Here is a 22,154-nt window from a genome sequence, read left to right on the forward strand (position 1 = left end):
CTTTAGATAGAGATGACACGCATGGGCATGCCGCATAATACAACTGTGTGTGTCAGTAACATGGGGGTTAAGGGGCGTGATGACTACAAGCACAAATACAATAAGACTAGATAATGTAAGGCATAAATACATGGATATGTAGAAGCTTGAACCACACATCATACATATATCTCTACACATACATAGTCCAAAAACAAACTCATAACAACAAAGAAAGAAGATAAAATAGAGAGAGAGAGAGAGAGAGAGAGAGAGAGAGAGAGAGAGAGAGAGAGAGAGAGAGAGAGAGATTCGTAGACATGATCTATTCCGTACCATTCTCTTTTGGCTGGTTGTCCGGAAAAAATGCACACTCATTTCAATTTAGCTTTGTACAACTTTTTGTTATTTAGCCTTCATACCCTCCCCCACCTCTATCAAACATGTAACTAATCAATTAGGTTAATACTTTCAATGATTGGCTTAACGATAAATCAATTTCGAATCGTTTTCTAGAATACTCGTACTTCTACTACCTCTTAGACAAGAAAGGGTATCTACCAAATGTTGAAGGTGCTTAACGGGCATTCAAGCATTTTGTAATAATTTAGGGCTATTTTGGTGAGCTTTGTTTGATTGATTACTTCATTTACTTCAAGAAATTACTAATTGCTCCTTAATCTCCAAATAATTTGATATCTCCATGAGCTCTTTGTTTGCTCAACGGCAACATGGGAAATAACAGAAACTTATTGGAAATAACAAACACCCATGAGCATTTCCTCATACTTGACCTTAAGATTTCGTTATTTCTCCCAAAACCCACCTCTCCATGCCCTCGAAATTGGAGAAACGAGTCCATATAATTGAGAAAAGGGCAGGGGTGGATGGATTTAACCATATATAAGTTGCTCAAATAGCACTTATTGTAGAATACAATGATTGAGAAAAAGGAGAAAAATTGACCATATAACTGCTCAAATACTACATATGATTGCTCGAGAGGGTATTGACCATGGAACTTCAAGGTCCTAGGGATACACATAAAAAGCTTAGAGGCCTCTCTACGTTCTTCCCTAACATAAACGCTTGACATTTAAATCATTTTTTATATCATTAATAATTAAAGTTTCACCCAATTATATTAATCCTCATTCATAGAATACAATTGTATCAATAAAACATAGTTGTGTTTGACGATCTTCATGGTTCCATGTTTAATATAGACATAAATGCCATGCTCCTTGTCCATAATATCAAATAATATTTGTTCTTTAAGGCTCTCCTTGCCAAAAGCTTAAATATCCACATTAAGTTGGGGCACAAATTTCTAAATGATCTCCTTTACACATGTTCCTTCACATGAAACCAATGTAAAAGACAATTGCCCCCAACTTGGGGAAAAGACTTCTCTTAGAGCATTTTATCATTACAAGTTAAAGGAAAGTTTACCATCCTCTAATACACCTATCAAACGTTTTTTGAGACCTATCGCCGCACACATTTCTCATTCAAGTCACAAATGCAAGGTTCCTAACAATTGAGAGTCTTGCTTGTAAACTCCCACAATCACATCCCAACACACATCTAGCGATCAAGACAAACACACATTTTTTAATCAAGTCACAAAAATGTGAGGTTCCTAATGATCAAGAGTCAATTATCAACTCCAACTAATAAACATATCCTAACACACATTTGTCACTTAGTGAAAATGCCCAACGATCAAGAGTCATTCATCAACTCCCCCCAACAATCTTATGCCCCACACACATCTCTAAATCAAGTCACAAATGCAAGGTTCCTAACGATTGAGAGTGGATCATCGATGACTTCCCCATTGATCCATATTCCATTTATGGATAGCTCTAAGAAAACAAAACCCAACTCTCTATGGAGAATCCGAACTACACAAGAATAGATCTTTTGGAAGGGGGCAATAATCATAGTAACTCTGGCTCTAAAGAAAACAATGTGACCTACAATTGGTTTATGTTGGGAGGTCTATTTGGGGGGGGGGGGGGGGGGGGTGTAAATAAAATACGAGTGACCTAATTCAAATTCCTTAATTTGACATACAATTATGTAGATAGTAGATTTAAAAGGACAAAATCTCAAGATTTTAAAAGGACAAAATCTGAATTTAAATAGTGGAGGAAGCAAAATTACAAAATAAGAAAAAAGATCACTAAAAAAACATTTCAAGATACATAGTTCTTCCACAACAAATTGATTAAAATGATGGATGGTAATGGTACATTGGACACCACCTAAGAGCGCCGCCCTCCTGCAATTATTGTACAAAAAAATGCAGATGCAAACTCGGAAGGGCACCAAAAGAGGGATGAGAGAGATGAGAGAGAGAGAGAGTGTGTGTGTGTGTGTGTGTGTGTGTGATAGGGGGGCGGTGGTGGGGGGGGAATGCAAAAGAAAGGAGGAACACATGCATTAGGAGAAGAACAAAGGAAACCCTAACAAGAACTTAGAGAAGGGAAACTAGCTAAACAGCTATTATAGCATGAACAAAAGGAACCCTAACAAGAAGAAGGGGGGAGGGGGAGAATAGCATGAGTTGGGATGAGGATTGAGGCATATATATTTTCAGTTGAGTTTATTGGTAATCGGATGGGAGGGGATCGTGGGTGGAAGCATGGGGATACAAGATGTATTGGTAGACGATGGCCGCAAGAGCCGCCCCGATGAGTGGGCCGACCCAGTAGATCCAGTGGTTGGTGAAGTCCCAGGCCACGACGGCGGGGCCGAAGGATCGGGCGGGGTTCATGGACCCACCGTCGAAGGCGCCCGCGAACAGAATGTTGGCCGCCACGATGAGCCCGATGGCCAAGGGGGCCAGGATGCTCACTCCCCCCTTGGACCTGGGGTCCAACACCGTCGCATACACCGTGTACACCAGCCCGAATGTGATCACGATCTCCAGCACCACCGCCGCTCCCACACCCTCGTCCGTCGATAGCGCATGGGGCGATGTCGTCTGCATACCATTGACCATATGGATCACTCATAGAATTCGACACTTATGTATGTATCACTCCTATACAATTCGAGATCAAAACTAAACCCTAAATCCCTCTTTGTATAGAATTTGACACTATGTATCACTCATATACAATGCACTTGTGGGATCATCCTCATCATCATGTTTACACACTTCACCATTCATACATATGGCTTTTCTATCTGTGATCCTGACATTTCTAAAAAACATTAGCATGCTACATCATATAAAATCTACAGTAAAAATGGTTCGTTAATTTGAGCCTCCTAAAATGGCTCACATCGCCATTCCAATGGCGGTCTCCGGATGATTCATATCAATCATCATCATATGCCAGATCTTCTGACTTATCTTCAAGATAGAATTCTCACACAATGTTTAGGGTTTACCAATTCCAGATACCCTAAACCCTAAAACCCCTAGAATTCACATGGCATCATGGGGGATGATGCATGCATGCATTCATACACTTTCATGTATACATGTGCATTTCCTTGAAATTATACTTCCATCATCCGAATGGCATGATGATGAGAAGAGATTCGGGATTTGTTGTTAAAAAAAAAAAAAAAGGTTTAGGGTTTAGGGTTTAGGGTTTAGATCTGAGGGTCTGAGGAAGCGGCTACTTACATAGCCACCGGTGACGAAGCTCAAGAGGAAGCTGCCGACGACAGCGCCGAGGAGCTGGGCGATCCAGTAGAGGATTCCCTTGAAGAGGGTGATGTGGCCGCCCACGAAGAGGCCGAAGGTGACGGCGGGGTTGACATGGCCGCCGGAGATGTTGGCGGCGATGGAGACGGCGACGAACAGGGCGAAGCCATGGGTGAGGGCCACGCCGACCAGGCCGGCCGGGGTCAGGGAGGCGCCGCTCGTCAGTGCAGCTGAAAAAATTTGGAGGTACAGATCCAATAAATAAATAAATAACTATCAGTCATTAAATGGAGCAGAGATCGAAATGACAGAAGAAAAGAAAAAGCAAAAAGAAAAATCGAAAGAAATTTGGTGTTTTTTTAGGGTTTTAGGGTTTTAGGGTTTCTGATTTTGCGTGCTTGGCTTTGGCTTGGGCTTTTACCGTAGGAGATGACGGATCCTTCTCCTGCGAAGACGAAGAGGAGGGTGGAGATGAACTCTGCGAGGGCGGCTTGCAGGGATGTGCCGCTGGTGATCTCATCGAAGCCTCCGATGGCAGGCATTTTTTCTTCTTCTTCTTCTGCTTCTTTTAGGGTTTCCCGGGGCGGAGCGGCGGAAAAGCAGCTGGAGCCGAAGGCAGAAAAGCAAAACAGAGAGAGAGAGAGAGAGAGGAGGAGGAGGAGGAGGCAGACAGTGGGGGGGGCTCTTCACCTTTTTATGGTCTCTCTCGTTTCACACTTGGGCCCCCCCTCCCTTCCCCCAGGCCCAACGGGACGTGGTCCACACTTTGGCTGGCCATTTGTCCCGACGTGCCCGCCCCAATGGGAGGAAAAGGGCGGTTTGGGCGGTGCATGTTCTCTCTCCCAACCAACCAAACTCTACTCTACTCTACTCTCTCTTTATTCCTCTTCCTTCTTCCTTCTTCCTCTTCTTTTTTTAGCTTTTTTTTCTCCTTTATGTATATTTATTACTACTGTTTTTGTTGTTTTCTCTTCTTCCTCTTGTTCTTGTTATTTTTTTTGAACTCATTTCCCTCCTTCCTAATGTTAGTACCATACAACATACGCTCCCTTTCCCTTCCCTTTGGACGATGACATCCCTCCCTTTTTTTGGGCCTTCTGCCAACACCACATGGACCTTGGGTATTATTATTGTTGTTGTTCTTGTTGTTATTGTTATTGTTATTGTTATTGTTATTGTTATTGTTATTGTTATTGTTATTGTTATTATGATCAATCATCTTTTACCACTATTAGAAGGGAAGGGCCCAGGTTTTCATATTATTATTGGTGTCCAATGTTTTTTTCCCATACACCATTCCCTACGCGCCCCCCCCCCCCCCCCCCCCATGTGACATGCTCTCACTCCATGTGGATGCTCTCGCTCGACTCACACCACTCCTTACATTTATAATTGAGCTTCACATGCTCTCATAGACCCCGGGATATTCTCTCTCCTATGGGCCCCCGTTCCTATGCATCTTATGCCCCCCTTCCCACCCCCACTAAATTGTGAGTTGTATTCGTTACACCACGCACGTCAGTTGCTGTTGTCATGCTTTACTTTGTCCTCCACTGCATCGAGCTTAGCCATTGTCATTTTCATGGTCTTGTAAGTTGCCTCCACAATTTCCTCGACCACTTTGGCTTGTCTACATCTGAGTTGATTCATACCTTTCATTGGCTTTAGACGACCACATCCTTGATGTGGATCGAGGGGCCTCCACACCATTAGCTTTATGTTGCCTCACGATGGGTTTACTTGGACAATGCTTTTCATTTTTTGTTTTCTTAATGTACCCTTGGTCTAGATCCTACATATTTTTATAAATTAAGGTTGTGTGCTTCCACATGCCTTCCCATTATCCATGGAATTTCCCATCTTGTTTGATTATTTGAAGTGTGTGTTCATATGTTTCCATAGTGAGGTCATTTATTCAATGTGATTCCATACATGTTTTGAGAAAATGGCACCTTTCAATTCTTTGGAAATTTGACTATCAATGTTTTTCCCGCCATTTGTGATTTATTATAGGGTGTTCCATCAACCTTGCATTCCTTACACCTCGTTTTTTGCAAGAATAAACTTAAACCACTACAATATGCTTGTATGCTTTTGTGTGCATGTTTCTTTAGTCAGAATCCACGATTCATCTCTTGATCTACTGTATCGATCTCATTATAAAGATCCTTTAATTTTTCGTCAATTTCAATTGATTGATTGGAAAATGGTGCTTTTCACTATGCTCATGATCCAGCCCAATGTGATTTGGACTATGGCTATATTATTTATGATGCTTTTATAGTGTGTTCAATCATCAATAGTGCGTATGTCTATATAAAATATCATTTCTGTACGACAAAAATTCATCCACATTTTGGAAATATGCTTTTGATAGAGCAACTTGGAAATTGTCAGTGTGTCACCTCAAACTTACTATAATGTAACAAATTTTTAAGAATTTATCGTAATCCTCACACTTTTTTGGGTGCATTTTACATGGATAAAAAACATGAATGTGGTGCAAAAATAGAGCATTTATTTGATACAACATGTGTTTCATTATTTGTTTTACCTATATCTTTTTTATACCACATAAAGGTTGATTTTAAAAGTTTCAAATTTGGAGCGTGATGAGCTCCTTTCCAATAAAAGTTACATCACATGTTTTAGCTGTTAGTGAACAATAGTAATCACACACACGACACACACATACAGCTCACGTAAACTGTATTTTTGTAGACCTTCCATGCATAAAAACTTCCCCGTCTTAAAGAGGATCGTTGAATATATCAGGACTTGAGTAGCATGATTTTTTTATTTAGTTGCAAAACAAGTTTCTCATGGGCCCCGCAAGCTACTTCCACAGTTTGTTGCGGCTTTTAAACCTATTTAATGTTTCGTCATCACGATCTCTTAAAAAAACCTCGAGAAAACCTGGTCAACTTCTTAGGAAAAAAGATCAACATGGAACCACTATCATCTATCTACTTATGGCCCATGGGTTCTATTTATATGTATGTGTGTGTGTGTGTGTGTGTGTGTGTGTGTGTTGATATTGGTATGTGAAGCGAGTTTAAATATTAATAGTAAGTGTTCATGTGCCTCAGGACTCTAATCCCCTTATTTCTTTTATCTGCATTAACATTGTGGCATCCTTATCTCTTCAAACTCATCCTTTCAACAACCCCCATTCAATTCAATTGTTTAATGATCCCAATGCATTATTTCTATCTTTCTACCCTATTTCCCAAACACCAATATCCTTTTCTCATGTGCTCCTCTTATCTTCTTTCCTTTCTGAACACCATTGACCACTCGACTGATAATAATTTATTGCTCTCGACCCACCTCTAGAGATCGGGGACCCATTTTTGTCCCTCACTTTAGATTCCTATTACCTTCTTCGACTTTTCCCTCCATCTTTTTTTCAATCCCTCCTCGAAATTCCAATAGCCAACTCTGTAGTAAAAACATATGTACCAAAGGACGTATTGTAGTAAATTTGTCAATCCCAAAGAAAAATTGCAAGGCCCACCCCTATTATTGCTCGTTGTTACGGTTCTTTATGCTCTAACTTTTTTCATTATAAATATTCGTTGTCACCTTTGTGTGATGTTTTGTCGTACTTTCATTTATGATAGTAACAAAATGTAATGTGCCACATCCCCCCATATCACGGTTATTTATATACCATTGTACGTGATGCTTGCTATGATGCAAATATTATAACTTGAAGAGTATTCTCACAAACGAAAAGTCTCACAATGCTATGATATTTTTTTTCGTGTTTAGAGTTTAGAAAATACAATAGAGTTTGGACACTCTCGTTTCTTCCCGAGCAAATGAACTAATGTCGAATATACTCACGTTGCAAACAATTATTTGGAAGCTTTTTGATCGACCAGTCTGGCTATCAACTCCAAACTGATTATTTAATCAATCATCACACAATTTAAGCATATGTCAACTTATCAAATTGCGTCAATTGTCCCCACTATGCACGACATCCTTGATACGAATTTATTGTATACAATTCTCCTTGAGCTCCCATGAAGTTCTCCTTGCTAGATAATAATCAAGAGTGTAAGAGCAACAATATCTCTAATAATGTCTCACGAGAAATAAATGAAAACATGTGTAAGACATTTAGTCTATTCAACAAGTAATTATAAATATAGTTCTCCACAACTTGTACTTAAGAAGGTGAAATTAAAATTTGGTATTGTGTGTATTGTTTGTGGCATGTGGACACACTTTCACTAGAAAGAACTAAGGAGTAAGATAATAATAAAATACTTGAACTTTTTATTTATTTTCCAAATCTCCCTTAGTCAACTCTCTCTCTCTCTCTCTCTCTCTCTCTCTCTCTCTCTCTCTCTCTCTCTCTCTTAAATCATACATTTCTCCTCTTCTCTCTCTCCATTGCTCAAAGTCCTTTAAGTGTATGTGCTCTATACTTCCATTCATAATACGTAAAAGGTGTTGCAAGTTTGGTCGACATAAAAGCAATTCCTATGTGGACAAGGTGCCTGTATAGCTTATTTGTGAAAACTATTGAATCAATTTTACTTCAAGCTTATGCACTTATTATGGTACTAAATCGAGAACCATTAGTTAAGAGCCCAATTCTCATGCACCAATTTTACCATGGACTCCCTCCCACTCACGCTCAAATGAAACTTTCACTTTCACATTGTATAAAAGCCTCAAATTAACTTCTTAGAATTTCATGGGAAAGAAGTTAAAAATATGAAAGACGTGTAAAAGCAAAATATTAAATTTTCAATAGATGCAATATACAACGAAATGGTTTCAAAGATGGGTGCATTACATTAGCTTCACAATTCCTAACTCGTTTCATAACAACCAATATGTTACAACTTGAGAGAGATGTAGAGGCTCACGCTTCACTTGTTACCTTATGTTGGATCCAAGCTAAAAAAACCCGGATTATTCTCTGAAATTGAATTGCACATCACCCATAGAAGTTAGAGCCCATCCTTTATCAACCATCCAAACCAACAATTCCATATGGTTTTAGTCACATTCTCTTTGATGCAAGATGGGGCATTGGGTCACCGGTGATGAGATTAATTGACCGCGAATACTTTTACTTTGGATTTCTTTTGCAAGACTACCATGTTGCAATCCTCCACCTTGGATCCCATTTGAGTTTACTTTTCCATATCTTCAAACAATGACCTATTCCAACACAAATATCTTGCTTAGTCCCAACGCATGGCAATTAACTACTAGAAATCTTGAACATTGAGAGTTAATTATTAACTCCACCTATATAACATGTCATAATCCTCCACTTTGGTCCTATACCTCAATGAAGAGTATTGTTTATCTAATATCGCTCTCTCTTGATCGAAAATAAATTGAGAGAGAGAGAGAGAGAGAGAGAGAGAGGGAGAGAGATTAGATTAGATTAGATAATTTTGTGTCCATACAAAGGCCAATATTTATCCATGGGACCTATATTCCTTATGTGTGTCTCCTTCCTAAGAAAGGATATTCATACTTTGAAGCACAATGCCTCAATGTACGAAATTTGAATAAGGCATATACATATTAGCTCAACCTTCTAGGTGTTCTCGTTAGAGAGAGGGAGGGATCTTCGAGAGATGAAAGAAAGAAAGAATGTCATATTAAAACGTCTTTTAAGAGGCCAAAATGGCCTATAAGCCCAAACAAGAGATTCTATCTTAAGCGGTGTCTCGTCTTTCAAGGGAGAATGACTTTAGAGATAGGGAGATAGAGTTGTGTCACATGAGATAATAATGACTAGAGTTTGAGGAGTTAGAAGATATCTCAATGACACGTGTAGTCCTTGAGTTCCATGACCTTGTTACCTTCTTGGGATTTGGATTATCTCTAAAAGGTAGTTGAGAAGGACAATACATCATATTTATAGGCAACCTATAGATGGCCTATATGAAGGTGAACTTATAGGGGTTAAACTTTGAGCCCGATTGTTACAAGTCACTTAAACACTTGGGAAATTTCTTAGTGCCAAATGCCAAAAATGTAAAAAAGAAAGAAAGATGAAATGCATGTTTTTCATTGAAGCATATATTTTATCCTTTGTGCATTAGCATTTGAAAACTATGCTTTAAAAGAAAATTACACAAACTTGACCACACCATATTTGTTGAGATGAACATTGTTGATATAAATGTAGCCTATTATTGCATACATGAATGTTATGGTAAGTAGGTGACAAACAACCACTAGTTTCTACATGGTAAAACTTTCTCTCGAGCGTGATGTGTTAGCAAATGTAACTCTATTTCTTGTCACTTATGTTGTTTTGAATTGTCGTGGCGCACTAACTATTGTGATCCCTATATAACATTTTAATCCATAACCTCTACTTGATCTCATGCCAAGGAGTTGTTGAGCATTTGTTTTATCATTAAGTCTCATATCAGTCTAGAATGATGTCATCTACACATAACATTCGCATATGAACTTTTGAACTTGAAAGGTCATATCCATCTCCTTGTCAATTCGCTTGCTTAGCATGGCATGGATCTCCATGATGACCCACTCATTTGGGGGGGACATGGACTATTATGATACATAACATGATCAATGTGACCAGTTTCACAACCCAATGAACGTCATGATTGACGATTCTCTTGATCAACGCTATGTGAACAAAGCACATTGGCTACTCAATCGACCGAATTTGCGTAATCACACTCCCTTGAACAAGAGCCTTGAACAATCAACATAGCTTTGATGGGACACCATGGAATGACATGCCAACAACTTAGGAAGCTCAAATTTCTTGATAGTCATAACTTTAGTGTACCAATATCATAGACATATGCAGGAAAGACATCCCTACATATGTCTATGATCACCTAAAGAAGCAAATATTTTGCTCAACCTAAAAGAAGTATCATATCACCTAATTCAAATATAATGATTACATGGTGCAACATTACGCCTTCACGATGAACATGTGGTTGAGTTGAAAAGCTTCATAAAAGCAGGTCATGACGACCGATAAGAAGAGGCCATGAATGAGGACATGCAAGCTCCCTACAATATTGACATGTAGAACCTTATATTGAATTTGCCAGACTTGCACCAATCACTAAATGATAGATATTTGGCACCAACAAAATCATACATTTGGCATATATCCACATGATGTACCAAGCTTGAGGGGAAGTATAAGACTCTAATAGGAGCATGAGTTAAGAAAAACCAACCTCATCATTTGTTTTAGGGTACATGGTTGAGTGTAAAGGAGGGTTGTTGAGGCAACAAGCCAAACCATAGCTTGTATGTGAGCGTAGCCTCCTAAGGGGATGAGTATGTGTTAAAGTCCATCATTAACTTAATAAATGGTACATGGCTTTGCATCAGTGAAGGGAATACTTTAGATGTAATATTCTCTCCTATCATTATTAGATTAATCCTAACTTTTATGTGTACTTACACACACAACCTATATAAACAAGCATATTTTCTTGTATAAATGTAACGATTATTGTAGCTTTGTCATCGACACTGTGGTCTTCCCTCGTTTTGCTCAATATTATTGTCTTTGGTGTATAATTCTCTCTCTCTGTCTCTCTCTCTCTCTCTCTCTCTAATACACACACATATCCTACTTGATCTATTTCACTACGTCAAAGTATATTCTATAGATATTTGCAATTCATATTCTCAATATTGTTCTCCATATTCTCAATGAACTACCATTGATTGGATAGGGCAGGTTTTCCTTGTGTAGGAGATATCAAACTAGAGTTTGATACTTGTTCACTCTCTCCAAACTTCCTCAACCAATCTTCATCAAACTTCAAATTGGCTATCACATGTATTGAGATTGACTTAAAATAGCTATAAATTAAGAAAACATGTGATAATACAAATGTATTGAGATTGACTTAATGGATATAAATTAAGAAAACACGTGATAACAAAAATGATGGATGTCTCACATATGATGTGTTCCTCGACTCCATCTTGAATCCTTTGAAAATCATGCAAACATATTTAGTTTAAGATAGAAACATCTCGCATTCCTTTGATACATCTATAACATTGAAAGAAGTGCAACAAACCCAAATTGATAATCTTAAAACCCATAACTCAACTTCTGCTTGATCGAACCTAGTCAATTGACCTCTACGCTATGCATGACCTCAATTTTGGCAACACAACACAAGGATCACTAGCAACCAATATCTACCAACAAACATCTAAATCCAACACAATTGAGGAATTCATTCATCCATCCACCCACCCATACTAAGCCTTTGTTGTCTACCCGAAGCTAAGCACAACTTTCCATTCCCTCAAGAACTTGCCTTTTTAATCAAGTAGCTCAAAACCCAAATGATTGCTTCACCAACACCTCCTCTCTTGAGATAGAGATTTGGAACGGTGGACCATGTAGTATATTGGGTTGTTCGTGTCATAAGCATTTCAAATGGTTCAAACCCTTGCACCTTGGATCCATCATTGCCTCCTCCCAAAGTTTGGCTATTGATATTCACACAGTATGTTGAGTTTTCCCATATATGTCTAAATATGTTCATGAGACACCATATCAAAAGTTTTCATGAAGTCTACAAAGCAACAATATAATCCTATACCTTTCAAACAATTTTCCTCGGCTATGATTTGAAGAGTGACAAGGTGATCAATGATGCTTTCAAAAACCTTCTTATACACGTTCGTTTTTTGCTCTCTTTAGTCCATACACATGTCTTTGCTTCCAGTACATATCCAAATAACTTAAGTATATATTGCTTATATTATCCATGAATGTGTGATAGTAGTTTATACTATTTATATATTCCCTTATGTCCCCCTTATGTAAATGTTTGAACCAATTTGCGTTATAATCGTGTGTCATGTTATGCTAGAATATGATTAAAACATGTCACTTTTTCCAGCCATTTGAACATATCTACGATACCTTGAACATCTCTTCTATTGAGAGTGCCCATTTTGTAAGTCCTCCCAATAATAAAGACGGAAAACATGCATGAAAGAGATGTGTTTTTCCTTCTCTTTTGATATTTTTTGCTTTTTTTGGAACAAGTCTTTCTATGCACGTAAATACTTTTGATGGTTCCTCTTACCTTTGGTTACGTCTCAACTCATCAAGTATCTTTAAACTCCTTGGCATTCCTTATCAAACCAATTTAGGACATTGAAAATGTAACTAGGTCATGCAACGAAGAGTGGGTCATGCTACTTCAAAGAGATTTGAACAAGACATTCTATAGTATCATTTAGTTAAGCTACACCATTAATGGGATTCCGATCCTAAATCCCACTCCATATATACCCTCGGGCAATTCTTTATGCAGTAAAGCAATGAAGCCAATAAAGCAATTGCCAAAGTTATGCGGAAATTAGCGTTATTTGCAAGAGTTGGAGCTTGATGGATGGGTGCAAATATGTGCTGATTACAATTCCCTTGTTAATAAAGAATTGGCAATAAAATATATATTTTTCAATGAGGTCAATAAAGAAGCTACCAAAGTTATGCGGATCGATCGGGTAAGTGTTGCCTGATCAACCCCCTCGAGTATAGTCATAATTGGAGACACGACTTGATCTTATTGCCTTCGAGAGATGGGTGCTCTTTATTTTCTTGATTTTGGTAAACGCCCCTAGCAATAGTGTAGGCCCGATTGATATGGTGAGCTCATGATTCATCTATATGTATAATGTATGGGGCAAAGCTATTCGAGCAAGCAATGGGCATGGGTACCCTTTTTCTCTCTTTCTTCTTCTTCTTCTTCTTCTTCTTCTTCTTCTTCTTCTGGGGGTTGGTTTAGTGTCCTGCGGGGGCATTTCGGCGAATTATGGAAAACCCAACCTCCTTTGAAAATTCCCTCTCTTTCCTCTCTCTCTCTCTCTCTCTCTCTGAGACAAATCAGAGAAAAGCGGCTCCATCCCGTCGCGAACGAGATGCAACAGAAAGGAGCTCAAAAAAGGTATGTGACACACTCATTCCATTCTGTTCTTGAGTGCCTGTTTTACTCAATGGATGAATTCCTCTCTCTCTGTCTCTCTGTGTGTGTGTGTGTTTAACCTAATTTATGTTTTTCCTAATGAAGAATGTATGAGAATATGTCTCTCTGAGAGTATGCGGATGTCCCAAAGCTATTTAGTTTGAAAAACTAAATTTTTTTCGTTTGTCTCATACTCAGTTTCTTCATTTGAGCTTCTAGTTTGCGATGTTTGTTCCATATCCATCTTCTATTGCAGAATATTCTTATGTTTGAAGTGACAAAAAGAAATGCGTACACACATTTATATCATCCAACTTAGAAAGCTCGAACCAGAGAACAGGTTACGAGAAGCCTCAACTTGGAAAACTGGTATCAAAGTAAACGTTCTCTGTTTTTGAAGTATAAAAGCCCCAACTTACAAAGGTTACATTACAGAAATTTACATTAATACAAGAAGCCTCAACGTAGAAAAGGTTATATCGAAAATTTGGTGACAAGTAGGTTCAACCATACTGAGATCATACAGGAAAAATGGGTCCAAAAATCCTATACTTGCAAGAGTCATGCCATAAGAATCAATGAAATATCTATCAACCTTGGAAATGTCACATCCAGCTCTAAACAACTTCTAGAGATTGTGGATGCAAAAAATTTGCTTTGTAAACAGATTTTGTCATTCCATTTCGTAACAAGCAGCTTGAGACAGTATTATGTTTCCCGTTGCATTTGTTTGCAGTGGGGTTGGGTTGCAAGGAGGTTGAACTTAGAAAGCTCATAATGATAAATGGGTGCAAGAAACATCAAGTTACAAAACTCATAGTAAAGAGCCTAGGTGAAAGAGGTTTAAACCTCAAAAAAACTTGTCACAAGTGGAAAGGTTCACTTACAAATATGTTTAGTAATGGTGCATGTACGATGTTACAAATGGTCAGGATACAGAGGAATTTCTGTGGTGCTTTCAAATTATATTTGAAAAGAGATCGACTTTGTTTTAATATCAGAACATTCATATGCATCTAGATTATGGAACCTGTACAAGCAACAAAATAGACTTTTCAGCATAATGTTTTCATCAAAATTTAATTAAAAACATCTTATCTTGTAGATTGTGGATGTTGCCTTTAAAGGTTTTAAGATGGTTTTTGAATACTGCAAGTACATAATTACTCTAAACATTTTTTCACCATAATTATACATAGCTTGGTACAGAGTCATGGACAACAGAGGAAAAAAATGGTTCAAATTTAAGGCGATGTCCTCTTAGAGTACATCAGACATCATCAGGATGTGTTTTGAAGAGTTTTTCATCTTTCTGCCAATCTATATATTAACCAGTTCGGGTTTTCAACATTAGAATTTTTCATCTTTAAGCTGGTATCAGAATTCTCTATGCATGAAATACCTTGTCACATCAGGAAAATTCAATGAAATGACGATTTTGCACTGCACATAATTCATCTCATTCACCACAGGCATTCATGTTAGATATAGACCATCTCTACTAGCTAGATGGAACTTTAACAACATGACTTTCTTTGCATACATATTTGAAGAAACGTAAAGTATGTAGCAAGAAAAGGAAGCACACTTTAAGAAACATAAACAATGAAAGAGAGAGGTTTACCTCGCCAGAAGCAGTCCTTAATTTCATTTGTTGAGAAACCTGAAACAAGAAAATGACAAGGAAAAAAATATTAAATCCATTAATTATTTACTGATAAATGAAACTTAGTTAATAAGCACCTTTGAATATGTTGGGCAAAGATGTGCCAAAGTAAACAAATCTCCAACGTAAGCCCCAAATTAAAGAGCTAGGAACTTGAAGGGGGTGTAGATTACTTTCGTAATCAGCAAATACCTGAAAAACGTTCCCGAATATGTAAAAAGAATTCATGGAAAAAAGAAAACATGAGAAGGTAACATTAGTATAGTTCTAAATACCTCATTAACCTGAAAGTAAGTTCCATTTAAGGGGAAGCTCCCATGCATTGCAGTTCTGCAGGGAATCTGTATGACTATCAGTTTATATGAATAAATAATAAAATCCAAGTAATATATGTAAATAATACTCTCATCATTCATCAGAACTGCATTTTAATAGTCATTAGTATAATAGGTTTAACACTTAAAAACATTTGAAAGGGCTAGTATAATGCGTTTGGTCTTCAAGAAAACTTTGTGAAATATTTTGGGCTCAATTCTAGATAATATTATGGCAAAAAGCACGAGTCATTTATCATCACGATAAACATTTAGTTCCCTGAGTTTGAAATGTTTTGTGCGCTGTCACCACTACAGAGTTAAAACATGATACAAATTTATTGTTCGCCCTCTAGATTATTAACACATAAGGCAGTAAACCGAAAATATATTCTTACTAGAAAGGTCCCTGCAACAGTCTCATCAGCACCAGATGAGCTGCTGCAGGTGTAAGCAAATTCATCCCTGCAGAGCTCATCAATTTCCTGCTGAGGCTCTAGAGTTTCACCTGTGTGAAAATAATGAGCCTTATAGAACACAATCTAACAGTTGGTAAAGCATAATAATAACTGTTAAAGATGTTTAATTCATGCAATCCATATGGCTCTGAGAGCATGCATTAAAATTATTCCTTGCCAAGGTCTAGGAAGGTTTTGACAATACATGCTATCTACACTTCTAAGTCTGTTTTCTCAGTGTTGAAAAGCTCTGTTTGTGAAATACAAAACATAGTCCTATGTACAGTGGAATGAAGGTGAAATCTTCTATATGGATTTGAAGCATAATGCATTCTATTACCTCTATCAAGAGAAAGCTTGTCTTCTATTTAACATACAAAGTTGTGAACTACCTGGACCCCAAATTGCTAGCAGATAACAACATGGATCATCCTTCTCTCGGGGATCCACCTATTTCATGTGATTTAGTATGAGTGTGTTTTAGAAGGTTTTCATACAAATTGGTTGAATAATGAAAAAAACTACAGACCTTACTGCTTTTAGAAGGCGATGATCATCAGGTATCTCATACCTACAAAACCAAAGCGAGGAAATGCATGATTGAATCAACACTCCATATGAACATTGATGAACAAAATAATTTAAACTAAATGAGGAAACATAGCGTACAGTTTAGAATGCATGAAGAAGATAACTTACACATAATAGATGGTTCTCATGCGTCTGATATTCTTTAATGGTGGAGCAAGAATTTGAGCTGCGTCATGTACCACCACCACATTAGCAGTCTCGTATAGTTCTACAATATCAGTTTGATATACAGGTGTACATGCTACATCAGATTTTGTTATACATTGAGAAGTACAACGAGGTACTCCTTGTGATGTTGATGGAAGATCATTGTTACAACATCCATGTTGAGAAAAACTGTTATCCTTCATAACATCCAAGTTTCATAGTCTTATTATACCATAATATGGTTTTCATGGTAAAAATATTTGGAATACCGTTTAGTCATTGAAGTCCTCAAATGCAGAATTTAATATAGTCTGGCAAATCTTCATGTTTGACAAGTTGTCCAAGGCATTTCACTTTTCATGAATTGTTGAAACCATAGTACGTAATATATGCATTCGTCTGCTCAAACATTCGTTTTCATACGTTTGCAAATGAATGCATATATTATCCAAACATACTTAAGTTTTTTTTGGCTTATTTACTTTCTTTTTGCTCAGAGGGGCAAATCGGCTGCGTCACAGAGGGGCGAACGTCTGCACAGTGCACATCATCTCCCACCATCAATTGCTGCACATCAGCGTGACGGCAAGCTCCTCTCCTCTCCCATCCAGGTATGCTTAGGGTAATAATAGGGTTTAAAGTTTAAACTTTAGGGCATAGTATGTACTACTGAAATTATGAAGTTATGAACCATATGCATAGAAATTACATTAAATAGAAATAGGTTTAAAACTTAATGCACATAAATGAAATAGGGTTAATACACACATACATGAAACACACATAACGAAATGCAGATATACACAAGTGACAAGCATGCACAGAAATTACAATTTCCAATGCACATTGCATACATACATATTACATATACAATTAACAATATACATACACACATGAAATAAGGTTAATAATACCCACATACATACATTTACATATAGAGTTAAGTTATTAACAATACACACACATGCATGGACCACGCATGAAATAGGGTTAAATTTTAATACATAGAAATCAACACACATACAGGAAAGTAACAATACATAGAAATAAAGTTAATAAACACATACATGAAAGTAGCAATGCCTAGAAATAGGGTTAATGCATACATACACATGAAAGTAGCAATGCATAGAAATAGAGTTAGTGCACAGATACACGAAAGTAACAATGCATAGAAATAGGGTTAATACACACATACATACAAGCCTACACAGAAATTACAATACATAGGGTTAATAATACACACATACACACATACACACATACATACATATACATATACATACATATACATATACTTATTCATATAGAAATTAACAATACAATACGCACATACATGAAATAGGATTAATGCACACTTACAAAAATTAACAAAGTTCCATTTTTTCATATTCTTATTCTTGAATAACTTGATTTGATATTTACATTCATTTAGGAAATTATGGGTAGACAAAAGGGCCTAGAGTGGGAACATGTACTAATTCAAAAAAAGAATGCAAGGGGAATGCATTTGATGCAATGCAAATATTGCAATCATGTTTATGTTGGTGGCCCACATCGAATTAGGGCCCATTTATTGGGAATAAGAGGACAAGGTGTAGAAAAATGCAAAAATGCAAGTGATATTGTGAAGAGTCAATTCAGAAATTCAATGATTCATGGAAATGATCACTCAATTTCAGATGTACAAACAAATGCTAATGCAGATGCGTCTACAGTTGCCACTATTTCTGCTCCTATTTTAATGAACAAAAAGGCTACAAAAAAGCAGAAATTAGAGACAAGTGGTTTATTACCAATGTCTTTTGAATTGGCACCAAGGACAAATGCAGAAGAGGCTATTGCAAGATTTTTTTATGCAGAAGATATTCCACATGGGAAGGTGGAAAGTTCATTTTTCCATGAAATGCTTATGGCTGTTGCAAAAGTGGGTCCTTCGTTTAAAGCACCTTCTGCTTATCAATTGCGTGAGAAATATCTTGATGGAGAAGTTGTAAATGTTGAGCATGATCTTATATTGTTGAAGGAGAGTTGGAAGACATATGGATGCACTATTGTTAGTGATGGTTGGTCAGACACTAGAAATAGACAAATTATTAATGTTTTAGCTTCTTCATTACATGGCACAATGTTTTTGAAATCGGTAGATACAAGTGGTCATTCAAAGACAGGTGAATACATATTTGAAATTTTGAAAGATGTTATTCTTGAAGTTGGACCATCAAATGTAGTTCAAGTTTGTATGGATAATGCTGCAAATTGTGAGGCTGCAGGACATATGATAGAAAATGAGTGGCCATCTATATTTTACACTAGATGCACTTGCCATTGTGTCGATTTGTTGTTGGAGGATATTGCCAAATGTGCTTGGATTGATGCTATTTTGCGATCAGCTATGAAGATTAGTGGTTTCATAACTAGAAAACAACATGCTTTGGCTATGTTTCGCAAGTTTAGTGGGAAAGACTTGCTTAAACCTTCTACGACTAGGTTTGCTTACAATTTTATTGTGCTATCAAATTTATTGGATGATAGAGTATATGGTGGTTTAAGACAAATGGTGGTTAGTGAACAATGGTGCAATTGGAATGGTGCTAAAACATTGAAAGCAAAGGAGATGGTTTCAATTGTATTGGATGCTAACTTTTGGGCAGATCTAAAGATAATTGTAAAGGTATGCAAACCAATTTTAAAGCTTCTTCGTTTGACTGATAGGGAAGGTGCTACAATGGGATTGATTTATAAATTTAAACAACAAACGTTGATGGAAATAAACAATATGACAGAAGTTGATCCTATCAAGCTTGATGAGATAAAAAATTGTAGCATAAATAGACTGACAATGTTGGAATCTCCATTGCATGCAACGGGATATGTCTTGCATCCACTATGGACAGCAAATGGTCAAGAAATAGATCGTCATCTACAAATGGGTTGGATGAAAACAGTCATGCTTTATGCTAATGGTAATATTGTTTTACAAAATGCTTTGTTAGATGAGTTTTATACATATAGAAAGCAAGCATCAGATTTGTTTCAAGTTCCATTTGCAAAGGATGCTAATAGATTAAGCACACCAATCAAATGGTGGGAAACTTTTGGAGCATGCACTCCCAATTTGATGAAACTTGCAATTAGAGTGTTATCTCAAGGTACAAGTGCATCGCCTTGTGAAAGGAATTGGAGTACATTTTCATTAATACATAGTAAAAGGCGAAATAGATTGAGCCCAAATCATGTGCAGAAATTGGTTTTCTTGCACACAAATCTTCGCCTTCTTGAGAAGATTAAAGAAAGGGGTTCCAATGCGAATGAAATTACTATTGACATGATTGAGAAAGAAAATGATGAAGAAAGGTTATTGGTGTTGCAAAGTCAACAAGAAGTACAAGAAGTTGATGAAAATGAGAGCTTTACCAATGTGATGGCTTATCTTGACGATAATGCACAAGATGAGGATGATAATCTTGAAAATGATGATATCAACTTCAATGAAGATTAGGAATGTTTATTTTGTTGTAACTAGTAGCAACTCATTGAGAAAAAAATTTGAAGATTTGGCATTTTGGATCTTTGTTACTAGAATTTATGATAAAAAGCATATGGCTATTAAGAAAGTAATCTGATTTTTGCAATGTCGTTAACTTTTTTACCTTAAAAGTTTTCCCTTATAGTGAATAGTGAATACAAAAGTATGGTATTTTTACCATACTACAAGGGTGTTTACCATACTTGAATGCCAATGCACGTATGGTACATATGGTTCATTCTATGGTGGGAAGTTGGAACAATACACCCCATATACATGTGCATGTTGTGTGTTCACATATACATGTGTTTGGACTTTTTTGCTACCAATTATTTACGACTTGAAATTGGAATTACCTTCGAACAACTTTAATAAATGCTCAAGCACATTACATCAAAGTTGAATGTGAGTCCAGGAGTGTTTTTTAGGCAAGAAAATAAACATATGCTCGATCTCTCATTGTATTAAATCAATCATTGTCCTTTTCAAAGTTTCGAAATATCTTGTAATTCTAAAAGTCTTATATACTCGGAACTATGGTAATTAATTTGTATTTAAGAAGGTTGTGGACAAACTTAACTTTATAAAGAGTGCTTGCAGTTAAAAGACACAATATCTCAATTAAGTGCTCTATTGAACTTTTTAAGGGGTATTAATTTGTTTGAATTATAACATTCCCGTGCCTTAATTTGGTGTTGGTGAGGGGTCAACATTTTCTTTTTCATTCATTAACAACAAAACTTATCACAAAATGAATAATGTGTTTTGGTGCCAATATTGGTAAACCATCATGCACACATGCATGACCAAGAATGCCTCCCCCCCTTGTTGGGTGAAGAGCTTATTGCCTAAATAGATGTCCATTACATCAAACCATTAATACATTTTTAGGTCACAAAAACTTGTTCCTTACCAACTTGAGCCTCTTTACTTGGATCATCACTTGCATGTGTAGCAAACATCTCCATCCATGGGTTAGATCATCATTCATCATTATAAAAAACATATCATGCATCTCTTGAACATGTTACCCATAAAGACTTCAAGTGTAGCTCAATTTGGACTTGAAAGAAATCATTTGATGGGGTAGCTAATGATATCCCTCCCCAAACCATAGTTGTTAAAAAACGTGTATTCTACGTTTTAGACCTGCCATTTTAAAAATTTTGACATATTCTACACATTCAAAAAATTTGACGTATTCTATGTATCTAACAAGTATTTATCATTTCAAAAAAGTTTAAAATTTGTTTAAAATTTTTTATTTTTTATTTTGAAAAAAAACTTCAAATTTTAAGAAGTATTGAACGTATGTTACAAGCATCCTACACGTGTTCTAAGTATTTAACACATTTTATCTATAAAATACGTATTCTAAGTATTTTTAAAAAAAAGATAGAATACTTGTAGAATATTTAGCATACGTATTTTATGCTAAGTATTCTACAACAATGCCCCAAACTTGGCAATATTATCACCCCTTGCCTCATCAAGTGACAATATATTAAAGTTCTAAATCCAAAATTATTAAGGTGTTCTTTTTGTGGCCATGTTGTTAAAGTATCATATTAAAATATAAATGTTTTATTTTATTTTATTATTATTATTATTATTTCCCCCAAAAAACTCCTTCCATTAGTTATAAAATTTTACATATGAGATTAATATATACAAATCCCTGTAGAGGCGTGATAGGTCCTTCTTATGTGGATGCCCACCGACTCAATAAAGGGGGAGGTCGACCATTGCTGGATAGAGCTAGTCGTTGTCTTTCAACTCCATCGGAGTCGCCCTTGAGGCCATCATATTGGCTTTTTAGAGTG

General features: G+C 36.7%; 2 protein-coding genes and 1 long non-coding RNA gene across 4 annotated transcripts in view; 1 reads left to right on the top strand and 2 right to left on the bottom strand.

Moving 5' to 3' along the window:
- Positions 1-2,192: 2,192 nt before the first annotated feature.
- The window catches only part of LOC147867604 (aquaporin TIP1-2-like), a 30,626-nt gene continuing 10,664 nt past the window's right edge, over positions 2,193-22,154 (bottom strand). The window contains exons 2-4 of the mRNA XM_087315387.1: positions 4,068-4,191; positions 3,626-3,876; positions 2,193-2,971 (exon numbers count right to left, since the gene is read on the bottom strand). Coding sequence (XP_087171513.1) covers positions 2,591-2,971; positions 3,626-3,876; positions 4,068-4,188 — 753 coding nt within the window. The 5' untranslated portion in view covers positions 4,189-4,191 and the 3' untranslated portion in view covers positions 2,193-2,590. The remainder of the gene's footprint in view (positions 2,972-3,625; positions 3,877-4,067; positions 4,192-22,154) is intronic.
- Positions 13,551-20,462, top strand: LOC147867605 (uncharacterized). Its single transcript, XM_087315385.1, has 3 exons — positions 13,551-13,608; positions 17,300-17,413; positions 18,238-20,462. The coding sequence occupies exon 3, from the start codon at positions 18,244-18,246 to the stop codon at positions 20,302-20,304; it is 2,061 nt and encodes a 686-aa protein (XP_087171511.1). The 5' UTR covers positions 13,551-13,608; positions 17,300-17,413; positions 18,238-18,243; the 3' UTR covers positions 20,305-20,462.
- Positions 15,369-16,521, bottom strand: LOC147867606 (uncharacterized). Of its 2 annotated transcripts, none has more exons than XR_015532401.1 (4): positions 16,457-16,521; positions 16,005-16,114; positions 15,568-15,633; positions 15,369-15,484 (listed from the first exon to the last, which is right to left on the bottom strand). It is a non-coding gene; the product is annotated as an uncharacterized LOC147867606 (long non-coding RNA). The 2 variants fall into 2 exon arrangements; XR_015532402.1 differs by having other exon boundaries at positions 16,405-16,515.

The sequence above is a fragment of the Azolla caroliniana genome, unplaced genomic scaffold (assembly GCF_043228905.1).
Source record: "Azolla caroliniana isolate FFs.n. ecotype wild unplaced genomic scaffold, voAzoCaro1.0.p SCAF_2, whole genome shotgun sequence".
Lineage (NCBI taxonomy): Eukaryota > Viridiplantae > Streptophyta > Polypodiopsida > Salviniales > Salviniaceae > Azolla > Azolla caroliniana.